The following is a 12,274-nucleotide window of genomic DNA, read 5'->3' on the forward strand; positions in this document are numbered from 1 at the left end:
TGCTTGCAAGAATGAAACTACAATAGCAGAGATAAGTCTCTTCAAAACATTACCAAAGAAGGCATTCTCAAAAAAGCAATATCACCTTTCTACTGTGTACCCAGAAACTGACAAGAAAAAATTGTGGATTTGCTCATCTCTGTACAGCATTCACCTCTTGCATCAAGTGTCATGCATCAAAATTAGACACACCTGATAGTCAAACACATGATAATGGCTGCCTCCATTAGAAACTGCTGCCAGAAGTAGCTGCATCACACAGTTTTATGGTCACACAAACATGCCTTGTTGTAAATGTTGTAATACTGTAGGTCAGGATGGTCATACTTCAGGTTTTTGGTATTTTTTTATCATTACAAAAACCCAAGATCCACCAGCCAGAGCAAGCCACAAAATATATACATTTAGAATAAAATAATTCTTAGCCCAGGAATTTGTTTTGAGTTCCAGAATTGAGCTGAGTTCACAGTATTTATACACAAAAATCCACTCCTGATTACCAACCCCCAGCTTTTCTTCTTTTCAGCAGTATAACGGTGGGGTGGTCATTTTCTTGTTTTCATTGTGAAACAGGAGTCTGAAATCCTCATTGATCTTCTGCAAGTCACCCTGAGATATACCAATACATTTTGATCTACTTTCTGCTCACCCTGCATTTAAAGTGCTATCCAAAAGCTAAACATTATTACATAGATCATAAAAAGAGATACCGACGATCACTTCTTGATACTGAGCTACAAACATTTCCACTGAAAAAATTTAAAAACCACAGCCCAGAGCTTTCCTATTTTCCTAAATACTAGCAAACACTTTCCAGGGGACAGAGTATGTTACAGTGGAAGCAGCAAGCTGGAAAGCCCAATTGATAAATAATTTCTCCCACATTTAAATTTTGAGTGTAGTACTGTGTATTAAAGCGCACGATATCCTCAAGAAATAACCAGGTGTACTATGTTGGGAGAATGATTTCACTTCATACTTGTTTAAGCAGCTTGTTCTTGTTGCAGCCCCCTCCTCAAAATGTTTTCATATATAAATATTCAATATATTTAGGTCTGTACTTATGCAGATTTATCTATGAGTAAGTCCTATTGATCTCTATAGGATTTATATCTCAGTAGACACGTATCGGATTGTTCCATGAAAACCTGCATCAAAAACCATACATACTTTAAGAATACCAGGCAATAAAAATGCAGTATTTTAATAGCTATAATTATGATAGTTACAGATGTTAGTGTTTTCTTTTTAAAAGTTGGTGTTTTTTTATTTTAAAAAATTAAGAATCTGCAGGAAAAATTAAGAGTAAAACTACATTCCCGTTTCTGCCAAAACTCTTTCTATTGAATGTACAACTTGACAGGAAATAGTTTCAGGAAGTATAACAGATCCAGCATGCCTAGGGTTGCCATATTCCAGTTCCACAAATCCGGGCAAGCTAATTTGCATATTATGCATATTATTTGCATATAATATTTGGATTGTCCAGTTGTTTTGTTTTTGTGCCTAGGAATTACCACCAAAAACTGGGGAAAGATGTGAGAAATTTTTTTTTTTAAACTTAACATTTTCAGCCTTAGCCTAGACTCTAGTTTCCAACACTATGGAATGTTGATTGACTGATTAAGAGGATCTATATCCTGCCCTTCTGCTGTTAAAAACAGAGCTCAGCACAGCTTACAAATATAATAAAAACAATAAAAATACACAATCAATATAAAACCATAATAAAAACACAAAATAGCAACAAACATAAAGTAAGTCAGGGCAGCAGTACGGTTAACCATTACATATACGATATATTTCAGAGATGTGGTGGGTGGAGAAAAACAAGAAACCAAAATGTTAGGAAAATGAGTCCTTCACACCGCAAGCTCAGTTCTAAATACTGTTGCAGCAAGTTTTACAAGTTCCTCCAGTATTCCACTGGTGCAGGCACTCAGACAACCAAAGTATCTGTATGTTTCTTAGGTTTTACAAAAGCAGAGCTTTGCTTAACTCAAAATTTCTTCTCCCTTTGATCAACCACATCTACACAGGTTCCACCTCCATACTCAAAATGAAACTGGGCCTGGAAGTGTGCAACAACCCCACACATACCTTGCTAATTAGATTACCAATGCCAGGATGTCTGTCTTATCAACTACTCTCCTGTCTCCCCCCCCCCCAACCAGGCATCATGAAAGACCCAGTCCTAGGCTCGGAAAGAAAATAAATATCCGGTCCTCTTCAAAGTACTGATAAGCCTCTTGTTTTAATTAAAATAATAATTATAAGTTCTTGCTCTTATCACTAATGGGAGTTAATTATCTTGCATATGCTTCTATGGCTGTAACGGAGTGAGGTTAAAGATAAGTGAAATGCAAATAGGAAACAAAAACACAGAAGGCAGTAACACTTTCCGAAATGTAATACCATACCAACCACAAGAAGATTCCTATGAGTAAGGCAGAAAACTAAGCATCTCACAACCAGTCAGGATTCCTAACCAAAAACCAAAAATATGATAAATGAAGAAATATTTATATAACCATGACTATCAAATATATTTATTATTTACACAAACTGTAAAGATATTTATAGTGCAATCCTAGGTTTATTTATTCAGAAGCAAGTCCCAGTGTATTCAGTGGAACTTACTCAAACAGGGACAGAACTGTAACCTTAAGTGATAAACAACTTCATTCACACAACCCAAAATTCTGAATCATGCCACTTTACGCTGTTTTGCAACTGTTTATACTTGTTTTTATGGTTATTGGATTTTAAATGGCTTTATTTCTTGTTGTGAGCTGCCTTGGTTTCCAACCCTACCTCACAGGGTCGTTGGAAGGACTACACACACACACACACACACTGCAGATGTATAAATACATACAGCCCATATAATAGTTTATTGTCAAACCAGTTGGTCATTGCAGAAAACTCAGTATTAGTTTTTTAAAAATCAGTATTAGTTTCCTACAGAATAAAAACTGTAATACCTAAGTAAGCCCTGCCTACTTGCTTTAAAATAGGACTGGGGGGGGGGGGACAGAAAGAGAACAGAAACACAATTCTTTTTTACATTCACTCCAAAGTCCCATTGATTTTCAGCACATTCATAACCATGTCTACTCAAAAGTAAATCCTATTGAATTCAATGGGATTTACTCTGTACATATGGAATTAGCAATGCTTTTACTCCCACAAAAGCAAGTATTGGGAAGGTTTTCAAAACACTGCCCAGGATCTGACGCCTACACACAAGAGGGGAAAAAACGGAAATGTATATACTTACCCAGTTTATGAGATTTTCAGATAAACGGGGGGAAACCACCATTTTCTGGCCTTGCAATGAGGTTTACTAGACACTGCCACAGGTCAACCAAACACTTCACTGATTGGCTGCAATCCTGAACGGGCGGGGTTAAAGCTACGAAGTGCTATACAGTAGTTTTTTAAAAAGATTTAACGGGGGGGCTGACATTTTTATGTATATCTCAAGAACCGGACCACCTAGAAACTTAATTTTTTTAAAAAATGAAAGCTGAGAATCCGGGCCAGCTAAGGGGCTAAACGGTCACTGGGTGGCATGCAAAGAATCCAGGTAAAACCCGGCTAACCGGGCAATATGGCAACCCTAAGCATGCCTTGCCTTGTAGCCAGTAAAATGGAATTGCTTCAATGGTGCATTTAATAAGTGTCATTGAAGCCATTTTCTTTTCCTGGCAGCAAATGTGTATACAGTATAACAGAAACTGTACACTCATTGAATGTTACATGTGAATAATTGTATGAGTGTACAGCCCAACTACTTCTATACCCAGGTGCATAGACTGTACACTTGTTGAATATAACGTGTAAACAGGGCTGCTGTCTCTACCTTTTTGGTGCCTATTGAAGACCTTCCTCTTTCAACAACCCTTTTAAGTAGATAACTTATCCCAGTCTGCATCTGTGTTGGAATTGTTTTTAAAGATTTGTTTTTAAGATGTTTTATAGATATTTTAGTGTTTTATCACATGTTTGCTGTCCTGGGCTCTGAGGAATAATGAAATAAAAGAAATAAAATAGAACACACCTCAGGATCCCCTGCAGAACACACCTCAGGATCCCCTGCAGCGTACATGGGTTCTGTGGCAAATAGATGCCCATGATAAGTTTGAGCTACTCTGTCTAAACGTTACGTACCTTGGAAGCTCAGTGTCTGTGCTAACATAAAGAAGGTTGCGAATGTCTGGTTATGTGACTTGTGATTGTGGTAACAATTGTGTTTGACTCTAAAAAACACATGAATCTGATTTAGATTTAAACAGGAGCAAGAGATTACTATATGATTTTCACCCTTGGGAACCTGCTATTCTGTAACTCCTGGTTTTTTTTTCATTCATATACATAGTAGGCCTAATGTTCCAAGTTACTGAGAGCATGACATGCAGTATTTCTGTGCCAAAAGTGAATCTGTATTTTCATTTGATAGAATTTAAAACAGCCATTATATCATGTACAGTGTTGTATTAACCTTTTTCCCTCCTTGGTTGTCAGGATCAATGTTTGCTTTTTCAGTTTTTGAAGAGTCTACTCGACCCAAGGTATGTATACAGATATTCCATTTTAATTCTTGAAGCCTAAATATTTTTATCAATATCTTGCTGCATATGTTAATGAATAGAGGCAACATTTGTCTCTGAAGTTTGAGAAGGTCCCTCTTGCAAGGAAACAGGCTTATGACATGGAATAAGGTTTTATCAGGTGGAGTGCGATAGTGTTTGGTAGTGGTCTTCATCTCTGTTGGATCCGCTAACTGCTAGACAGCACTCTTTGCAGAGTGACAAGTTTTAACCAGATCTGTATTTTAACAGCAGTTAATTTTGGTCATCCTACCTAGGAAATGTGTTTTGCAGTCTTTTTTCTGCATTTGATGCAGCGTAGGGCATAAGAAAACAAAGGTGGGGAAACGTATTTGCACTTCTGGTTCATCCTGCTAAAAAGGGGCTAGGCCTGCATGCGTACTCCCTATCCCACAACTGTATGTGCAGCCTTACCTCCTTCAGTACCATGACACCCAGCACTTTGCAAAGGTTTTTTTTTTAGAACAGTACATAGTGTGCCTTTCAAGTTCAAGAATTTGCATTGATTGTGCCTGCAGTTCTTATATTCTTACATGGATTACAATTCTCCTTAAGTGTGTCTTTTCCCCTCTGTTACAGTGATTGTAGCAGGAAAAAATGGCTTGAAGTCTAAGAACTCTGGCCTGTATTCTTAGCAAGGTCTTAGTTCTTTCAAATTAGTTTTAATTGGGCATTCCTATTATTCACATTGCTTCCATAATTTATAAAAAATCCTCTTTATACTTTTTGGAAACTCATACTATGTTTTAAACTCCACTTAAACGTTATAAAATCACATGGATTTACAGGGCTAAAGTTGTGGGTTTGTAGAGGGAAACTGGAATGAGATTTGTCAAGGAATGAGAAGCATGTTGATAGTACTGTAATGTAGGAGGCATTAAACGTATAGACAGATGGTTCCTAAGAGATAGATGAGTATGTTTGGAAAGGACAGATGAAAACTGAAAAAGAAAAAGGCTGCTAGAATCACACATGGGCCACAGCAATAAGCTGCAAACTTGGCAATATTTTGCTTCCAATTCATTTTGATTTTGCTACTTCTAAAGGATAGTGTGTGTCATCAGCTGCCTTCTCAGAAAGCTGTGCAATCAAGTAATGTCTGTCACTCTCAGATTTGTGAACTACTTGTTTGTAAGGGGAACTATCTCTTCAGAGATTATTACATTTTAAATGGAGTGAGGTTTGCTTATGGGAGCTGTAGCAATATGCATTGCGGTACAACCGCTCATTGGTCATGGACAAAAGAGCTCTTGATTCTGCTTATTTCCCAAGGTAATTCTATAGCCCTCCTCCTCTCTCCCCTGTGAGCCAACTGGCCTTGTACCTACTTTAGAATAAATATCTGGCTAAATTAAATGTGCTAGACTAATCCCCTCTGTAACTCCACTCTCTTCAGTGTAGTTACACCACAGCTAGGAGTCTAGCCCAGCGTGCTGTTGCAAAATCCTCTGTAGCTAAGACAATAGACTACTCACTTTGGGATGACATTTTAGTTTTAGTAAAATCTTCATTGGGGGTGGGACATGAACATGCACACTAATATGAAATCAGATGTTTTACCTTCTGAATACACTTTCTGTTCTTAGTTCTCAGGTGTGTCTTAAAATATAGCAAATGATATCTAACATGCTGACTTTTGTTGGTTTGTACACTGCAACATCCTACCATATATCCCTTGTGATAATTCAATAAATTTTAGCCCTGATTTATGCAACTTCCCACAGTTTGCAAGTGAAGAAACCTATTGAGATTTTTCTATTCATGCTGATATTATTGGCCTTTTCCCCAACCTTTTAGGTCCATGTAGTGCTTCCATCTCCCATGATCTCTCTGTTTTGTTTCACTTACCCCTTATTTATTTGGACCTGCTGACCAAAATCCCTTGACTCATCACACTTTACAGTAACCAGGAGAAGCCAGTCATATTGTATGCCACGAATGCTAACAATAAGATTTAGTCCAGTTCAGCAGCGGCACATATGGTAGGGCGGAGACACCTTCCCGATACCAGCGTTGCTGCTGCTTACTTGGACGGGCTGTGGCTGTGTAGGGCACCAGTGGGAACACCAGATCAGCGATGGTCCCATTGGTGCACTTTTGCAGCCCTGACTTTGCTGCTGCCCTAGCCCTATCCAGGTAAGCAACTGCAATGCTAGTGTCAGAAGGGTGGCTCTGCCCCACCACATACAGCACTGCTAGCTCAGTCGCCGCTTTGTTGCTTACTCTATATAGTCTTCTGTGTTTGTCTAAAATGAGTCAGATCCCAAATATTTTGTGCCGTTTGTTGTTTCAGGGAAGGTATCAATCAAGACTTGCTTCAGCTTTCTCCCTCTATTACTGAACAGTTTATTCAGTTGCTGTGTCAGTATAATCCTGACCAGGTTTTGGAGACTTTGCAATTCCTGGAGTCATACAGGCTTGAAGAGACAATTCAGGTAAAGCAGGAAAGCTTGGAAATAGGGTGGAACTGAAGGAGAACATCAGTCCTGTAAGGGCTGTTTCCACTCAATTCAGCCAGAACCCTTCCTGCATAATGTGTATTATGTAGAGGCATTATGTGATAAAAGGGGTAGCAGGGCTGCCTCACTAGTCCCACCTGCACCCCTGAAGCTTTCCCAAGACCCATTTCCAATTTCCAAGTATTTGGTGTGGACGTCACAGGTAGGAAAATCTACATGTGTAGACTTTTATGGGAGCTGAAATCCAAGTGATTGGAGTTCTAGTTCCCAGGGTAGTCTGCTTGTGTAGACAGCCCCAGCTCAGATGCCCACATCTAATGCTGGGCATCTGCTGTGTAACCTCAGAGATGGGACCCAAAGGTTCCTTTTAAGCACATGCACTCATGCATTGATCGTATGAAAGGGGGTGAACCTATTGTCTCTTATGTCCAACTGTTTAATCTGGACAAGTTCTTAAATCCAAGTGTTTTAAGTGGGAAGCTTCTACATGGGACAAGTGAAAGTCAGTCTAACTTCTGCATGCCTTGATAGATGCCCAGTATGCTATATGTGTGTGTGTGTGTTCACACTGTACCTAAACCAAAGTTTATAAGTGGTTCCCTAGCTTAGCTTCCAAATGGTTTAGCAAGAGCTTCTTCTGTTTGGGATGTGACCCCATTATTTTTTCCATAGGCGGAGTCTTTTCTATTAGATTGTTATGGCAATTTTATTTTCATATATCACAATTCAGAAGACTGCAGCTGCTAAGGCTTTATAATATGTTGGTTGAAACTAGAATTCTCTGTTAAGATGGGAAAGGCACTGGAAATTCTTAGAGCCAAAGTACATTACAAAAAGTGTTGTGCAACTTTCCCCTGAACTTTAAAAAAACAAAAAAGAGATGGGGAGAGAGGGCAAGTGGAGATTGTGTGGTTAGCCCTTTCCATTCTGGCCATTTTTCTCCCCAAAATCTTCCAGTTTAAGCATCTTCTCCCTCCCCCATCATGCTCCCCTTTCCGCAGGCAAAAGAAGATATGGGGACCTCTGAATGAACAGTTACACCAGGACAGTGGTTCCTAATTGTAATGCACTGTGCTAGGTGCTGTATGCAACACGCTTTCCCCCCTTATATTGTATTTTATTACATTTGCATTCTATAGAATTCAAATTGTAACACAATAAAATACATTATAAGAAACAAAAGAAGCAATAAAAATATAATTAAAAATCAATATAGATACTTAATGTGAACATGTTGCAGACTACCTGAGAGAAGCTCACGGACCACAGTTTGGGAATATCTTCACTAAGATATTCATAGCATGGCAACATGAGGGTCATGAGGTTGTAACCCAAAGCCTGTTCTGAAGTGCCCAAACCCTCCCTCCCTTCTAAACACAGAGAGCATAACTAAAACAATGTTTGTCATTTTTATTCAGATCACGCAGAAATACCAACTCCATGAAGCTTCTTCCCATCTACTTGAGAAGAAAGGAGATATTCATGGTGCCTTCTTAGTTATGCTTGAGGTATAGTTGACTAGCAACTTCACTATGAAATAGAGCAGTTGCTTTCTACTAGCGAGACTTGTAGCTAAATACTTTACGTTCAGGATTATGGTAATATTGTCGACTGGAAATGAGTGGATTCCTGGCATGTTTATTCCAGCTTACTCTTGGAAGGCATTTTGCAATACTTTTTCTCATATGGAGTCACTTAAATCTTCTAGGCTATCTTTTTTATGATGGAAAATATTGTGTCTGATCATAGCTTTAAATTTGGAACAGAACCTTTAGAAGGGAGGATTAACCGTTCTCTCTAACCCCCTGAAAATGCTTCTCATGCCAGAAGAGAAGGCTTTTTTAGAGTCTGTGTGGGAATGGGGTGAGTAGGGAATGCTGCTGGCGGGCTGGGGAGGCCCCACAAGCCCTATCTAGCCATAGGATCGCCATTCCTAATGTTAGAACTACATATTATCAGGAATCTGCCACCCCAAATGGCAATGCTTTGTCAAGTTCTGCCTTCCAGCCTTGTAACACATAACTCATTTCATTTCATTTCATTAAATTTATATACCGCCCATAGCCGAAGCTCCCTGGGCGGTTCACAACAATCAGCATAAAATACAATGAAATACATATTTAAAACAGGTTTTTTAAAAGCTTAAAATTTAAATTTAAAACATAAACATTTTTACACATACTAAAATGCCTGGGAAAAGAGGAAAGTTTTAACCTGGCGCCGAAAAGATAGTAATGTCAGCGCCAGGCATACCTCGTCAGGAAGACTATTCCATAATTCAGGGGCCGCCACTGAAAAGGCCCTCTTTCTTGTCACCACCCTCCGAGCCTCCCTCTGAGTAGGCACCCGGAGGAGGGCCTTCGATGCTGAGTGTAGCGTACGGGTAGGTTCATATCGGGAGAGGCGTTCCATCAGGTATTGTGGTCCCGCGCCGTATAAGGCTTTATAGGTTAAAACCAGCACCTTGAACCGGGCCCGGAAACTCAATTTCCTTTGTGACCTGATATCATTGAGTGTTTTCTCAACAGCTTGTAGCAGCCAACACTGAGGAACAGGGATAGAGAAACATTGCCATGCAATGTTATTGCATGTTCAACTACATGCTTTTGGACATCATTCAAAAGTATAGCTTAGCACAGGAAGGATGAGCTGCTGCAAGACCTGGGCTTGTGTGACCCCTCCTTTCTCCTGTTTCAGTGCAGCTGTAAAGGGGACTTCAAAAACTTTTACTTCCTTCTTGCTTAACCATGTCATGTTAAACACGTCATGTGGTCTTCTTGTCTGAACCACGAACTGTGGTTAATGCTAACCAGGGCTTGTTTGAAAAAAGCCACCTTGATTGATTGATTGATTGATTGCATTTCTATCAGGGCTGTGGAGTCGGTACGCCAAACCTTTGACTCCTACTCTGACTCCTCTGTTTTTCTACTGTCCGACTCCGACTCCACCCAAAATTGCTTCCGAGTCCACAGCCCTGGAAAGCGCTGTAAATGTCTTTTTAAATTGGAAGCTCTCATAGGAGCATTTTTATCGCTGCCTCAGTATGCGCTGATCTTGGCATCACAGCATTTGTCTTCATCTGGGTCCTGTGTCATACACTGACACACAAAATGTTTTCCATCTTGAGTTATGGTGAAATGCTCAACTACAGCTGACTTCATGGGAAGCTTCTTTGACATTTTGAATTTATATTTTAAAAAATTTGTCAATCAAAATTTATTTTGAAGTCGGAGTCGGTACATTTCTGCTGACTCTGACTCTGACTCCACCCAGAATTGCTTCCAACTCCACGACTCCGACTCCACAGCCCTGATTTCTATACCGCCCCGTAGTCGAAGCTCTCTGGGTGGTTTACAACCTTACACCTTTAAACCTTACACCTTTAAACTAATGTTTGGGCAAAATGCTAAAACGAAGTTCATAGGAAAACAGAAATGTTTCTGATATCTTGCAGTTCTGTGTGCAGGCTGGACTTTTGGGCAGTTTACAGAACTAGGAATACCGTGTTGTACAAACTTCTAAAATGGGCTTGGGAAACCAGGGGCCCTCCAGTTGATTTTGGACTCCCATTCTCATCAGCCTCACTCAGCATAGCTGATGGTCAGAGGTTATGGGAGTTGTAGTTCAACAACATCCTTCACTCGACTGCTGGCTGGAGCTCAATGAAGCTGTGATCCAAAACTTCTGGAGGGTGCCAGGCAGGCGAAGGCTGATGTAGGGTGTAGTATAACTGGATGAAGCAGCTGCTTTTCAGCCTTCAGCTACCCACTGGGTTACCACTTAAGACCAATATCAAGGTAGTGATTCAGTAATAAGAGGACATCAGGAAAAATGAGATTAATTAAGTACAGCTCTCATGTCACTTTTTCATGCCAAATTGAAGGGAGCGTGATTGCCATTGACAAAGAGATAATGCTGATGGCCCCAGGTGAAGGCAGAGAAGGGGCTCCTTTATTTGTTTCTGCTGCACCCCCATGTTATCCACTCTGTAGAAATGGCAACAGAAGTCAGGGAAACTTTAGTGAGGTAGAGGGGTGCAGAATAACTGATAGTAAATCTTTTTTTAAAGCCTTTGTGAGTTTAACTGACTGTGTTTTTCTCCAGTGGCTACAAAGCAAGTTGCTGACATTTACATGTGAAGATGGACGTAAGTTTTAAAACTGAGTTTTCCTCTTGTTTGGGAGACAGGGAGTATGATTTTTGAAGAGAGAATAAAACTCAAAACTATTTGAGAATAGTAAAGATTTGATTACCTTTGTATTGTTCCATCAGAGCAAGTCTAGACCAGGTCCCCTTGTCAAAGTTAATTTTTATTGCACTTTGCCTTTCACTTCTTTGTTACTAATCTTCATATCTATAGATTAGTAGGCTTAGATTTTTAACATGTGTTTTTTTACTAAGAAATGCTGAATTTGTGCGAATGCACCACATCAGACCTGGCACCAGCACATAGCATACTTGGCCAAATGCCCTGGTAGGGTCCACAACTGCTGCTGCTGGATCAGTCCACACTGCTTTATTTGTTCTACTTAGCTGAACTTGTTCCACCATCATTTTCATCCCCCCCCGCCCCCCAGTTGTAATGGTGGATTCAGCTGCATGGGCCTAGCAATCCTATCTGCTCAGCTATTGCAGTGTACAGGCATACATTTTACGGTGAGGAAAAATCATGAAAGTAGAGTACATTGACAAAAGCTGAGATCAGGACTATGCTTCTTTATCATGCATACATCAATAGGAGACAACTGCCACACTGGGACCATTTGGTGAAGGGGTTGGAAACATCACAAATAAATATCATGGGGAAATAAATTGCTGATTTGGAGACACTCTCAGGATTTAATTTCAAAGGAAAGACTGATCTAGACCTGTACAGAGAATAAATTGTTACTTCTCAAGCTTCTCTACTGCAAACATCTTATGCTAGCTATTAACATAGTTCTAGTTTTTGAGTTTTATACTATCCTCTCAATCTCACTTTGGGAAGTTGCAGTCGCTTAACGTTCTAAACCTGATACATAGGCTTACAGTTACAGCAATTCTCTTCATCTAGCAGAGGAATAGGTTTGCGCCCCTTCACCATACACACAATGTAGTGTGTGTGAGGCAGGCACTCCATATGGAAACCTGATTTGCATGATGCTTATCCTTCAAAAAACAAAAAGTGTGAGGGAGAAGAGTTGACTGAATCAGGCTTATGTG

The 12,274-nt window shown here is 39.8% G+C and overlaps 1 protein-coding gene across 2 annotated transcripts in view; it reads left to right on the top strand.

Annotated features, from left to right (window-relative positions):
* The window catches only part of VPS8 (VPS8 subunit of CORVET complex), a 154,033-nt gene that overhangs the window by 92,165 nt on the left and 49,594 nt on the right, over nucleotides 1–12,274 (top strand). For both annotated transcript variants that reach the window (XM_061636517.1, XM_061636518.1), the window contains exons 35-38: nucleotides 4,528–4,574; nucleotides 6,907–7,048; nucleotides 8,491–8,580; nucleotides 11,177–11,219. In XM_061636517.1, the coding sequence (XP_061492501.1) occupies nucleotides 4,528–4,574; nucleotides 6,907–7,048; nucleotides 8,491–8,580; nucleotides 11,177–11,219 (322 nt within the window). The remainder of the gene's footprint in view (nucleotides 1–4,527; nucleotides 4,575–6,906; nucleotides 7,049–8,490; nucleotides 8,581–11,176; nucleotides 11,220–12,274) is intronic.

Source organism: Rhineura floridana, chromosome 7 (assembly GCF_030035675.1).
Source record: "Rhineura floridana isolate rRhiFlo1 chromosome 7, rRhiFlo1.hap2, whole genome shotgun sequence".
Lineage (NCBI taxonomy): Eukaryota > Metazoa > Chordata > Lepidosauria > Squamata > Rhineuridae > Rhineura > Rhineura floridana.